General features: G+C 43.8%; 1 protein-coding gene across 1 annotated transcript; it reads right to left on the bottom strand.

Annotated features, from left to right (window-relative positions):
• Positions 1-3,948: 3,948 nt before the first annotated feature.
• DUSP13 (dual specificity phosphatase 13) lies at positions 3,949-13,061 on the bottom strand. Its single transcript, XM_010567799.1, has 3 exons — positions 12,871-13,061; positions 11,951-12,171; positions 3,949-4,163 (listed from the first exon to the last, which is right to left on the bottom strand). Exons 1-3 carry the CDS (start codon positions 13,059-13,061, stop codon positions 3,949-3,951), a joined length of 627 nt encoding a protein of 208 aa, XP_010566101.1.
• Between the last annotated feature and the right edge of the window lie 978 nt (positions 13,062-14,039).

Raw genomic sequence — 14,039 nt, forward strand, 5'->3', positions numbered from 1 at the left:
GGTCTTGGTGGGCCGTGCCAAAGTTAAAGCAGAAGTGGGAGCCACTGGCTAAAGTGGAACAGGCCAGTGTAATGCAGAACCAGGGGACCTGCCTGTTAGACTGCTTGCCTCCATCCTTGCCTACAGGTGCTGTGTGTTACTTAGGGCGCTGTACCCCAAAAGCTGTTATGTGTACGCTGAAGGCCATGAACAAAATGGTTACTCTGGAATGTCGTCAACTTAGGCTTGTCCAGTGGCTTGGTACTCAACCCTGAAAAGTTAGTCTTGGTCACACTTAGTTTTTCAGCTTTGTCGTCTATTCTGGTCCCAGTTCAGATTTTTTTTTTTTTTTTTTGTAAGAGAAAAAGGGCAAAAGCTATGAATTAAGAAGGTCCCACAGGAGGTCCATCCTTGCTGCAGCAACCCCAAAGCTACCTGTGCAAGGAGGAATGAATTAATTCACCTGCAAGAAAAAGGCTGACGCTCTTAGCTGTTGCCACTATACATGGTGTGTACCTGGGCAATATCCTGGCTGGCATTTCTTTCCATGGGAAACCTGTCCTTGGCATCATCTCTTTCCATGCAACTTGTTGAAAAATTCTATCGTCTCTTCCCTTGGCTCCTTGCAGAGCAGATTAATGGTCCCACTTTCCTTTTACAAATAAAACCCAAGATGCAAATCCAAAGGATAAATAACGCAGTGCAGACATGCCCGCAGCAATATTCTCTGTATTTATCATTGCTGAAAGTCTGGGAGGAAAAGCTGGTGAAGGCAAGATATCTTATGTGAGAAAACTATTCTCAGACTTTCGTTCCAATTCTGGAGGCTGGAGAGCAGTCCTGTTGTGCTTTTCCCCAAACATCCTGCTGCAGCTCAGGCAAACTCCAGGTGCCTTGTCTGTGAAAAGGGGCTAAGATGCCCATACTCCCTCGCAGGCTTATGTGTGGGAAGTACACCAGCTCCACCACAGTGCTGGAGGTCACTCCTTCATAAGCATGCAGAATGAATAAGTGTTTGTAAATAAACCTTAGCATTTGCTCTGCACTGGGTAGGATGTAGGCGCGGACAAGATGGTAGCATCAACGCTGTTCTGTCTATTAATATGTCTGAATCTGCCATTCTGATCACTTCCACTCCGCCTGCAGTCTCAGCTGACATTGCTTTTGCCAGGTTATATTTAGGTGGGGCACTGGGCAAGTGTGATTACAGCTGGCACTGCAGAGGCACTACACCTGCAGGGGAGTGAGTGGGTCTTCCACTCGATTCAGCAGCAGCACAATTGGCAGCTGCATGCCAGGACCAAAGGTCTTGTTGTTAGCAAGGATGGCTGTGGTGGAAAGTTCTTTGTTGTTTCTCGGGCTGAGCTGGTGGCTTGCAAAGAGTCAGCAGCTCTGGATCTCGCAATTGTAGCACAAGATATACCTGGAACCACCCCCAATATTGTTTTCATTTCCTTTGTCTTGATTCTAGCTGTAATTTTAAGAGACTTTTGCCTAACTAAGCACAGGGGCAATAAGCCACCTCAGTGTGCAACACATGTGGGTCAGAGATTAGGACTGCTTAATTGTCATCAGCTCCTGTGCCTGCACCTGTGCCCCTGCCAGGCCACCTCCATGGTGCTGCAGCTCCTTGCACAGAGGGAAGGTAATGGTGGGCTCAGGCACTGGCATCTGTGGAAGGGTGGCGAAACTGCGAGGAGAGGAGGGGACCCGCCTCCCACTGTCTGAACTTGACAGCAATGCAAAGCGCAGGAACCAGCTCAGGCTCTTCTAGAAAGGGACTTTTTTTGTCCTGGAGTTGGATAGCTACTTTATTGTCTTTGGGTCAGTGTTTTTGATCTCTCGTTCTTCATCATTTGACTGTTTTTTTTCCAGGTTGAAAAGGAAGCTTCCACTCTACACCTGTCACAGTGACATCCAGCCAGCAGCCCTGCTCTGCCAGTGCCTTGGCTTTCCTGGCGGGCTGCAGCTCCAGCCAGACTTACTGCTCCCAGCTGCAAGTCATGCATGGCAGGGGAATCTATGGCCCTCCCTGGCTAGCTGAAATAGTCTGGCAATGGCCAACAGGCCCCAGCTGGGATAAATTTAGGCTCAGTCACTCCGAGAAGCTGTTCACTTTAAATTCTGCCCTGCAACCACAGATGTTTCCAGATGTGCAACATGCTGGGAATTATGACCTATCCTGATGGGCTCAATGCACGATTTTGGCCGTTGTGTTTCATACGCCCCTTGTGCTTTAATACAGTGTCATTTGGCTTGGCATAGGCTGAGTTGCAGAGACTTGAAGGGAGTGGTTAGTAAGGCAACTGAAAAGACTACTCACAAAACAGCTTCAGTATGGTCTGCAATAAAAAAGGATCCCCAGACAGACCGAGGTGGAGGCGATCCAAGTGCCAGGTGTGGTTCAGCCACCATGCTCACTGAAATCTAATCTTCTCGCTGTGGCAGCCAGTAAGAGGCCTGTGAAAGCTATAACTTCACTGATTTTTCCATCATTAGCTATGACCTCCCTTCTGGCCACTTACTCCAGTCTCAAAGGATGGGACCCTTTCTGGAGGGAAGACCCATCTCTCTGTTCCCTGAGAGGAAATTAATCTGTAGCATTGCTTGTGTTTTACTTACTATATTTATAAAAGTGGAAACACCACCTGAATTTCTCTATAGGCTCTGCAGGGAAATCATGTTTCCATATTGCATTATGAGAAATGCAGTGGAAGTGTGCTATGCTCAGTTAATTTTTTTTAATGTATGGAGGCAAAAGAAACCTCAGTTCAGAACGAGTATATGCCTTTCTCTTTCTATTCAACATCCATAGTGCTATAAATACAAACTGCAGGGTACTTTCAGAACTGCAAGCCTTTAAGACCTCTCAAGGGAAAACATCACACCAAATTAATCTGCCGTCAAGTGGAAATTCTATATTGTTTGCATTTGCCAATGTTCTGTATGTGCCTGTAATTGCACTGAAGCAAAGATCTGCTTCGAGTTCTTCACAAGATTAAATGTGGCCAATTGGGCGTAAAAGACTAATCAAAATGTAGAGCTGCTGCTTTGGATTTGTTAGAGGCATTGCTCATTTTTGCTCTGACACGATGACACTAGGTTCTGGCTTTGTGTTAAAACAGGGAAATTTGGGGAATGTGATTTGGAGCGTCGGGTTGCAAGCCAAGAGGAGACCGCTTCTGTCTGGCACTGCTGCTGGCCTGCAGTGCACCAGTGGGCAGTGTGCCCTGAGCGTGCCCCTTGCTTTACGTGTGCCGGGGACACCTTCCTTCCCTGTGATGAGCAGTGAGGCTGTTGATAGCCATGCCCCAGGGTGCAGCATCTGGCTGGGACTTCCAGTATTGGCTCCTCAGGATTTCATGGTCTTTTTAAGTTCTGAGTATTTGCCATAGACCTGAAGCTAAAAGGAGTTGTGAAGATCCTGGCAAGAGCCTCCATGGCTTATAAGAGAGGGAGCCCAAGGTCTGAGCTGGATCCCGGCTCATGTCACCATGTCAGACTAAAGGAGCATGTCAGCTTGCAAAACCTGAAGTCTTGCCCTACGCCAGCTGGATGTGAAATGTTAAAGATTTGCTTAAAACCCTCATGCTTTCTTTTTCTTTTTACTAGTTCAGCCATTTCCCCTCTTGCCATATAAATGCAATTATAAGCAAGTAAAAAGTCTTTTTTCAAGTTGGCTGTGCTGCCTTTTAATTCTGCATGAAAACCCAACTGCTCCCTATGCCCTGCCCAACAGGTAGTTAAATAAACAGGCCCAGGTGGGCTAAACTGCCAGTTTGAATCCTTCTTTATTTCATTTTCTTTCCAATTAGTGGGCTTATCCAAAAAATACATACTGAATTCCTACCAGCTTGCTCATGCTCAGCCATTTCCCAAGGAGTTTCTCAGTGCAACTGCAGAGCAGTCCTGACAGCATCCTTGCACTGCCTTCAGTGAGAGCAGCATCTCTTGGTCCAGTGCCAGGCACTAGCAGGCCTCTGCTCCTCTGCCTTTCCCCCTTCCTAACTGGAGGTCCAGCTCCCGAAGCTGCTTGAGAAAGCCGGAGTTGGGGCAGATCCCTCTGTGTGAGCGCACAGTCTGAATTGCATCAGCGAGGGACATATCTTCACAGATCATTAAGAAAGCGAGGACAAGAGTTGCAGATCGACTGATTCCCATTGCACAGTGAACTAGTACTTTGCCTGGAAAAAGGAGAGAGATATGCAGTTATGCCAGGAGGCTGAATGGCAGAGGTTATCGTGCTGGAGCAGATATGGAAGCAGTGCTGATACTGGGGCTGAGCAAACAGGTGTGCTCAGCCCTGCAGAGCAGACCTGGTGCAGTGCTGGTTGGGGAACAATGGGGTTTTTAATGGCTGGGGACAGAAAATTCATAATTCTATTCCAGGATCCATGCTTGCCAGCCTGATGGCCCTTAGCCCTCCTGCCCAGCCTGCCATCCATGCTGTCCCTGCTTGCACACATGTGGTTTGGGGAGTGATGTACTTGCTTCAAGTCTTCATGCTTGAAGGCTGTGCTATGGGAAGCAGGTTACTTACTACCAGAGGGCCTGCAAACTTGGGATTTCAAATGTGCGACGCTCAGGAGTGCTCACTGCTATTACTGGAACACTCCTGGTTTTCCACAAGCTCTTTTTTTCTTCTTTGCTTTGGGCACTAATGCTTTCTGAGGGTGCTGACTGCTGCCCAGACCTTGTTGGAAGTGTGTGAGAAAACGGGTGTTACCATTAAGAACAGCTCCTGTTTGTATATGCCATCTGCACCAACTTACTTATGGGTTTTTTTTATTTCTATAGCCTACCCTGTACATCTATAGTCACTATCCTTCCCTAATGCCTTTATCTTCTCTTCTGTATTAGGTGATCACTAGAGAAACAATTTATGAAATGTTTTGAGTTTCCTGGGGATTTAAATATGACGTCTGCATCTTCATTAAGAGTCCATTAGGAGTAATATCATGAGTCCTTCCATGTTGCTGTAAGTGAGCCTCAGGGAAGACCTTTCAGGGATCTAGGAGTATAGCTCCTCCTTCCCTCTGCTCTGCTTTTGGTTTTTCTGCTGTGATGACTAACAGAAGCAGCCTAAGAAATGCAATTCTGTGTCATGACTGCTTCCCAGGTTTCTAATATGTGTCTTTGACCCATGCTAGAAGGAGATAAACTTTTTTTTTTAAATGGTCTTATGTGAAATTAAAGGAAATTTTGTCAGAAGGATTGCTTTCAGATGGAAAAATTCAGGTTTGTAGTCCTTTCCCTTTGGATGTGAAAAAGGAGCTCATTCTGGAACCTGAAAACCTGCATCTTGTAAATATTGTAAAGTGCTTCAACTTTCACAAAAATGGTATGATTCAATGAGATATTTTTAATTGGAAAAAAAAAATGTTCTGTTGTTTGACTTGATTATAGCCATGCCTGAAAATTTTCAAACTCTCTTGTCCTTTGCTGCAGTCAGGTCTAGTCTTTTCACAGAGACCGTGGCTCGGTAATTGGGCATTATTGAAGGAACCAGTGATTAGAATCAGTTTTGAACTTCTGAGCATCTAATGGAGAGCTCTGTCTCCCACTAAAGCAGCTAAAAAAAAAAACCCATGAAAATTCCCAAACACTTCTTCAATGGAAATCTTCACAGGTTTGGAACAAAATATTTTCTGCATTTTTTTATATTTTAATTTTTTTAGACTGTCACATTTGTAGTCCCTTGTTTACTAAGTGTATAGCTGTACAAAATGTGATTTAACAACATGACAATTTATATCCAGAAAAAGATTAAAACAAGCAAAAACTATCCCATGTTGCTTTTTTTTTTTTTCCCTTAGACATGGAATAAAGTATCTCAGATGCTGCTTCTCTGTAAAATGTAAGGAAGGGTAGAAAGAATGGACAGCTTTTCGAAGCTAGTTCCTTGTTTTGTTTGTGTTCACAGCATCTTAATTTCTCTATTACCGGTAAGTGAGACAAAAATATCCTTGTTGGATGATGAGCCTAGATCCAGCCAAAGACCTCAGACTGATTGTCCCCATCTCCCTGGGTGTTAATTCTGGGTACTTTGTGCACAGCTTTTAATCTTAAATCCCATTTTGTTTGTGACAGAGTATTTATTTAGCAACCGTTCCAGTTCTGACTAATCGCGATGGCATAGCCGCATGCTCAGAGAGTGCGAGCATGCGTTGTTAAAACCTGCTCTGGCCAGCAGATTGAGAGAAGTGTTGAATTCCACAACGTATGTGACACAGCCACCTTTCATTATCCTGGCATGAGAAATCTGAGCTCAGCCCTAAAGATAGATGTGTCTTCAGCAGAAATAAAGGGACAAATACAGTCTCCAAGGAAGTGGTGAAAACAGCTCTGGTGACAGCAGACTTGGACTGAGCATCAAAACCTTTGAGGGAAGGAAGAAGTCTTTCCAGTGTAATGGCAGTTTTGCAGAATTAGAAGATCAAGTGATTTCTCTTTGTGTTTCCCCATTCAGATACAGCTTCACAGAATTTTTTGAGATACTGATGCCATTATTCAAGTTACATTACACCTGTCAAGTCCATTAACTCCATGGGGATTCTTGGAAGTGAAGTCCTACTTTTTATGGGAATGTGGAGAAATGCTTTGTGGCCCTGCTAAAAAATAATGCTAACTTGATTTTTCACTAGACTTTTTTTTTTTTCCATGTGCTGCACTATCATTAGCCTTCACACCAATCTTGCGGGATATGTATGCTGGATTGTCTTCCGCAGAGGAGGCACTCCAGACTCAAATAAGCCAGGTCTGAGATTTTCAAAGTCACGTAAAGGAGTCAGGAACACAATTTCCCTTTGAGAAATACTGCGAATAGGGCTAAGTCCAAAAGGTCTTTGGAAAATCCATGCTTCAGTAGTTTGCAGTAGGCCTGGCTGCAACGTAGTGGCAGGGACTCGCGAAATCCAGACACACACCCTAATGCACACTCCAGAAAACAGAAGCCAAGGAACAACATGTTCTGAAAAATTTTCTTGGAACCAGAACTGCTTTCTTCTTTTTGGTCTGAAAACTTCTAAGCTGCCAGCACTCTACAACTAAAAAACAAAGACATTTTATTTATGGTTTGAACTGCACCAGGAGGGAGAAAAAAAACCCAAAACAACTAAAAAGAGATGGCCTTGATGTTGGATTTGATTTTGAATTACTAAATATTTTGAAATTCAATCAAAATTTGGCCAGAAATTGGATGGGGGGACAGAAGGCTTGCTGTTCTGAACCTAATTTCTATAAAATTGTTCTTGGGTCCATTTTTTTTCCACCCAGATGGAGGCTTCTGCCTTGAAAAATGCTCAGCCCTACCTGCGGTCTGGAACTGAAGACCAAGCTGAGCACAGGTGTGGATGCTGCTATTAAATACTGCCTGATATGTTTTTGTTTGGGGGTACAGAAAGCAGAACAAATTCCAGGTTCCTGCTTGTACAGGCTGTCTCTCTACCATTGTATATCTAACTCTGTGTCTGAGAGGAGGAGGTGGCGAGTAAGAACACACTGAATTTTCTTCCCTGGCTTATCTGCACTTCCAAAGAGTCCTCCTAGATCAGCAACTAGATGTAGAAGGTGTCTCAGCAAAAACCTAGGCAAGCCCCAACTATTGACCTTGGACCTAACCTGCATGGTTCTCTAATACACTCGTTCCCATGAGGATGCAGGTATATTATCTCTTTTACATGTGCAATATCTATTCCACATTGTTAGCCTTTGTTTCACTACACACAGAGGTTATGATAAATGCCAGTACACTGACAATAAAATGACTGTTTGTTGCAGATAAATCAGTCATGTAAAATGATTTAATTAACATAAAATTGCTCTAATGAAAGCAGATTTGAATTTACTATGTGATTATTTGTAGCAAACAAATAGAATGTTAAACTTGAGTCAGGAAACAAAAGCTGTGTTGCTATTTGGTTCTGTTTACAGGCTTAAACCCTTGTTTCTTAGCAGCAGCTGTAAATGGGTTAAGTGACACTCCGAACCCACCATGATATACTGCATTTGACTAGCACCCGAAGCGTGTCTGCACCATGTGGGCTGACTGCAGTGGGCTTGATAACAGTGTGTTGCATCAGCCTCTCACGGGAGGCAGCTGAGATGCACCGTCCCAGCGCCGAGGCTCGGATTCCCATGTGGCTGCTGGACCACAGCCTAGGAAAGCAGTGTTCACAGGGGCAGTCGTGGTGCATGCCCCTGTCATGGGATGGGCAAGGAGGTCATAACTAGATCTTCTGTACCACAGAATCCATGCCACAAGCTGGCATCCTTCAACTCTGCCTTCCCCACCCCCATTTGTTTTAACATACAGCGCAAAGAGAAGTTGGACTGATCCTATATTAGTGGGCCATGTTGCAACCTTCTCTCTGAGCATGTAAAGGGATCCCTTAGGAATAATGGGATTAACTGAGGAGAAGTGGGGGCACTTAGCTTCTGGCATTATTAAATCTTGCAATCCTTATTTGAAATGTTGCACCGCACATCTCAAGCTACTTTTTGCAGAGGCAGACAATAACTCTCATCTGGCTGGGATTTGTGCAGAACAATAACACTTGGTTTTTAACAACGGATTATGGATATTATATCCAGCTCATGCCTGCTGTAACTCTACTGACATCAAAGGGTTTGCACTAGGGATAAAGTTTGCACATTCAACTTTGTTGGCCAAATTCAAGTTGGGAAATTCAATGTTGTTGAACAAATCAGTCATTAAAACACATAATATCTTATTGTCCTTTTGCTACTCATCATTAACTGAGCTAAATGTCCTGAACTAGCCCTTGCTTTCTTGCAGGATGGATTCAATTTGGCTTAAGACCAGGCTCCAGATCTGTCACCCAGAGTGAATGCCCCAGCTGCCCTCGTTCCATTGAATCCAGAAGAATTCTGCTGCTCACCAGGAGAACTCAGCTGAGCTAGTGGGCCCCATGGGCTCTTCCCACTCCACCACAGTTTTCTCATCTCCTGTTACGTTTTAGCCACTGTTATGTAGCTAGGTGCAGAATCAACTGTCTATTTTTTGATTAATCAGGTGTCTATTTTGTCACAGCTGAAAATAGCAAGAAGCCTACAGAGGGCTTTAAATGGTGGCGTGTCCCTTCTCCTCACACCTCCCGGAACAGGTAAGGGCTGTCATCTGCTGGACAGTGGGAGGTCAAACTGATATATGCAACCTTTTCTCCTAAGTTAAGCTTCTTTCATAACCACCACCACCACCAAGAAGGAAGCAGGAGAGGGAGCCTGGTTTTTCAATCGCTCCAGTGAAGTGAAAGAAGGGAAACGCTTTTGAGAGGGTTTGCCATTTCAGGAAGTTAATGGGTGATTTTAACCTGCCTGTTTTAAATGTGTTAGGAGGTCAATAAAAGGAGAAGCTTTCTACTTGGGAATCTTTCTTTCTGCACGGTGTTAGTTTAATAGTTTTCGTGGTGTGCTTTCAAGTTCTTTCTCCTTATCTCTTCTGCTAGACTTTGCCAAACCCTGCTGATTTTCACTTAGGTTTAGCTGCACTCCAGAAAAATGCAGATTGTACAGATGGCCATACAAAAGGGCAAGACTGATGTTTGAGGTGTTGCCCCTTGAGCATGGGCATGCGGGAGAAGGCCAGTACTTCCCTGACACCATGTTTTTCCTTGCAGAGAAGTGGGCAGATCGTGCATCTGCTTGCTCTTGGCTGAGCCTTCCCAAACAGCTCTGTTATGTGGGCAAAGGAACAGCAGGGCTATGCCAAAGGAAAGGCAGCCAAGGAAGCGGGGTTCATAAAATAATGCTTATATGGCATGGTTGCAATAGTAGTGCATGTATTTCTTAATCTGTATGACAAAGATGATGAAGGAAGTCGTTCAGGGTGTGATGCAGCCATTGACCACTGTGACAGGAATAGCTTGCAATTAGGAGCATGTGAGTGTACGCTCCCCCACTTCCTTTTGCTCATGCTTTGGCATCCACATTTGAAGAAATTGCCTGAAAAATAAATTCCTTACATCACTAAAGATGTATTCTGTTCAGCTAAGGTAGAAATCTGGAATAAACCTGTCCATGCTGTTTTCTGGACTTCTGCTGTAAAGCATTTTTCTTCAAGCATGATAGGAGTAACAGTTCTTACTTAATTCTAATGAGAATTTGATTCAGAGTTTTAAATATGTTTGTGGCTCGTATAGTCTTAACTTTGACTTATCCTCCCAGGTGGAAAAGATCATTTAATTCCATTAAAAAAAAAAGATGTTGAATTTGCTTGTAATAGTTAAGCAGCAGTCTTAAATGACTTCTCAATCAAACAGAAGTACCTCGTTATATCCTGAATTTAATATGAATAGGCCTTTTGTCATCTTGTATAATTTTTTGTTCAGCATCACTGCTTATAATAAATGCTGGTTTTTCTCTTCTTCTAAATGATGTGAGTAACAATCTCCTCCCTGTCTCATCCCTGCACAGGTCATGGGTATTTAGCTGCTAAATTTCTGTACCTCAGGAAATTATGCTTCCAGAATATCTTGTTTATATATTTTCTAAACTGTTGTAGTTTCCTTAAAATGATGAATGTCAGCAACAGCTGGACTGTATATGAATGAATTTCACCGTGTCTCCATTCCCAGAACACTGCTTCCATATGGAGTTTAGTAAAGCAATATCTAAAATCATGGGAGTAGGGATAAATGTGCACTCTAGACACGATAAGTTCATTGTGTTTGCCTTGAGCCCTAACTTGTTCTGCATTCATAACTTTCAGTATTTGGGCATGCACCTTGCAAAGCATTGGTTTTGTTTGCTTTTGCGGCCACCACGATTCATCTGTTGTTTTCTGTCTTTTGTCAATTCATTTGGAGCTTTAGCTTTTTTTACACATGCATGAAAAAACTTTGGATCTTACCTTTCTCTGGAGCACCACCAATAATGATTCAATTGCAAATAGCGTATGCTGTAATAGAAATGGTTGCAGATCCAAGTTCCCCAAGTATGTTAGTGGTTTTAAAATCCAAATGCAGCCCTCAGTTGCACAAAGGCAAATACTTCCTAATGGGACAGATCAAGCCCTCCAAACACTAGTAAACGCTGAGGTATCTAGCACAGAGGTATGCTATTTTCAGTTACTGTGTCTGCCTTTCCTAGCTTGTATGGTGTGGATCAGATCTACTAGCTGCATATGATTAAGCTGGGTAGTTAGTATTTTAGGACCCTCATTGATATTAAAGCTCACCATGATGCAAGCAAAACAGTTTGCTGAGTGTATAACTGTTCTCTTAATAAATCACTTTTGAGTGGGTACCCGTACAGTTTTGTGGCACAGTGGAGACTTGCTTTTGTGAAGGTTTGTCCTTAATGGTAATGATCCCCCACTAGCCCCAGGCTTCTGGCAATGTACCTGGCCTGTGTTTAGCAAGTCCAAGGATTTTGTGGGTTATCTGCCTATTTCAAGGTTATATTCTTTCCACCAATAGCGTGATATTATCTCCTGGCTGGTGGTGTTGCTTAGGTTCTCTTCTTCAGTACTGCTTCCCAGCAAGTTCTTCCCTATCTTGTGTTTGTAGGACTTGCACAGATTGTAGGAATATAGTTGATTCTTCTTATTCAGATATGATGCTTGCCCTTGTCTTTTTACACCATCCCAGCTTTTATTTTAAACCCTATCACTAATTTGAAAAGATCAAGTGTATGTGCCTCCTCTCAGGTCAGTGTGTCCCTGTAGGTAATAAAGAATACTTGCTGTTTTGTCTTTTGCTAATGAATAGCACTAGGCAGAGGGAAAACCCCTTTGAAAGCTTGTTCGGTGCATCCTTCCCTGTTCCAGGGGAACAGGGGAACTCCCACTCACTCTGGGAGTTCAGGAGGCAGGTGTGACACTACTCGGTTTGGGTATCTCCATTCTTACGCACATCTGCACATGGTTAGTTTATGCCAAATACTATTTGATAACTTGCCCTACTTGTCTCCTGTGCAGAAGATATGCAACATGCACAGATGGTCTAGTTACCTCTTGGGGAATTCAGTGCTGCTCTTATGTATTGAGCAACTGGGTAGAAGTAAATGCTGAGATCAAAGTTTGGGTTGTCCTCTGCTTCTACTCCATAGTAATCCACAGGCAGCTCTTTGTAGAACTTGGGTCCAGTGTTGATGTGAAATCGCCCAGCAGCAGCATTCACAACATGGGAGATGCCCATTCGACTCAGCTGCGCTTTGTCACGAGCGACGTACCTGGAAGAAGGACGGTGGGTTATATTCGCCTGCTGCATTACAATGTGGGGTAGAACATGCTGCTGGTGGTGCCATTTGTTAAAACCACCTGAAGTTGTAGTGGCTGTTTTCTGACAGGCTGATCAGGTCCAAATTGTCCACCAAAATGCTTCAAGACAGAAGTGACTCGTTAAGAAACTGGCTTTTACATTTCCTGCATTTTTCTCCCAAACATCAGTTTAAGTTCTTCTTCTCGACTGATGAAAAATAAACAGGTCATGGTGGTGGTGATATTTCTGCACGAGCCAAGAGTTTTCTGGTTTGCTTTCTTACCAAGTCACCTCTGCTGAGCATCCATCAGTTCAGGGGACTGATGCCATCTGACAATATGAAGAGAAAATGAGGTTGGTCCTGTTTTACCTAGCTCTGGCGTGACTGCCTGCAGTACTGATGCCGTGGCCCCGCCAGGCTCTTGCAGTGTGGGACTCCTGTACTAATGCAGGAGGAGAAATCAGGAGGGGGAATATTCTTTTTGGATACTTAGGATGCCTTTTCTCTATGCTACAGCATCCTATGCACAGTTCAGCCTTGCTCCACACTTAGAGGGGTCCCCAAATTAGTGCCTAGCTCTCTTTTTTTAAATAGAGTGGAAGATCTGGGGGGAAATAGGGTGGGGGCTAAGAGTTGCATTAACACCTTCAACCCTTCCCTCTCTCTTACAGGTCTCCCACGTAAAGGTTTGGCCAGACTTCATCCACGTGCCCCGTGGGGTGCGCGCGTGTCCAGAGCAGGCGCCGCAGCTCCTCCAGGGAGGGTGTTCGGGCTCTGCCCTGGCTGCCAGGTGTCCGGCTTGAGGCACTTCTGATCTTGGGGCGCAGTAAGTCCCCGCTGCACAGGGAGTCCCAGGCCATCCTGAAAGGTGGAGGGCAGACATTCACCACCAGCCAGAGGCATTTCTGAGGTCACCCTCTCTTCCCCTCACCTTCCCTTACCCCCTCACAAAGCTGGCCCACAGTTACAGCAGTAAGCTTTTTGGGGCAGATACTGTCTTTCTCTTGGGTGTTTATATGCTTATCACAGCAGGGACCGTGACTGGACTTGGGAATACCACTGCATTCTAAACAATGACAGTCCAGTGGCTCTCATAGTCCCGTGTTGTTGTTCACACAATGATTTCAAAGCCTGTGCTTCTAAAATAAGCTTTTATATTATTACGGCAAATTGGAAATGAAAGCTTTTGCAAACTACTAGGCTGAGGGCCTCAGTAGGCTTATTTTGACCTGACTACTCAACCTTTCTTTCTAGGTATGTCAAACAGTTGATTAAAACTTCATGATAATATTTTTTAAAGTTTTTTTCATAGGAAGTGGGAAAGTTCATACTACTGTCCGGAATTCTAGACACTATTACTACCACAGTGAAACAGCCCAGTCCTCAATATGCCAGCATGAGAGTTCTGCTTTTGAATGGAAAGAGGTAATGCTACAGAAAATTTATTGTATAGAGGTAGCTACTCAGTGGGTATAGAAACAAGTTACTAATTTGGTATGCTGAGCTTTTTCTTTAACCATGTAACTAGGACTTCCTTATATATACTTTATCCAATTTGTCTTCTATAATTTGCTCAACAAACTGAATAGAACCGGTCATGCAAAATCTTGTTTACTGGTTAGCTCTTAATCGTCAGCTTCAACAGGGGAAACTCTGTAAGGAGTATTTTGGTTCTTTCTGGTGGTAGTTACCAGCCATACTTGTCCTCATGACAAATGTTCACGGTAGAAAAAATCTGCATGAGTAAGTTATAGTGATTCCAGCTGCCATTTATATGAGCATTAATTTTTTTTTTAATAGGTCATTTCATTTGCATTCCTCTCCTCTCTGCACCCTCC

Source organism: Haliaeetus leucocephalus, unplaced genomic scaffold (assembly GCF_000737465.1).
Source record: "Haliaeetus leucocephalus isolate CR32 unplaced genomic scaffold, Haliaeetus_leucocephalus-4.0 Scaffold229, whole genome shotgun sequence".
Classification (NCBI taxonomy): domain Eukaryota; kingdom Metazoa; phylum Chordata; class Aves; order Accipitriformes; family Accipitridae; genus Haliaeetus; species Haliaeetus leucocephalus.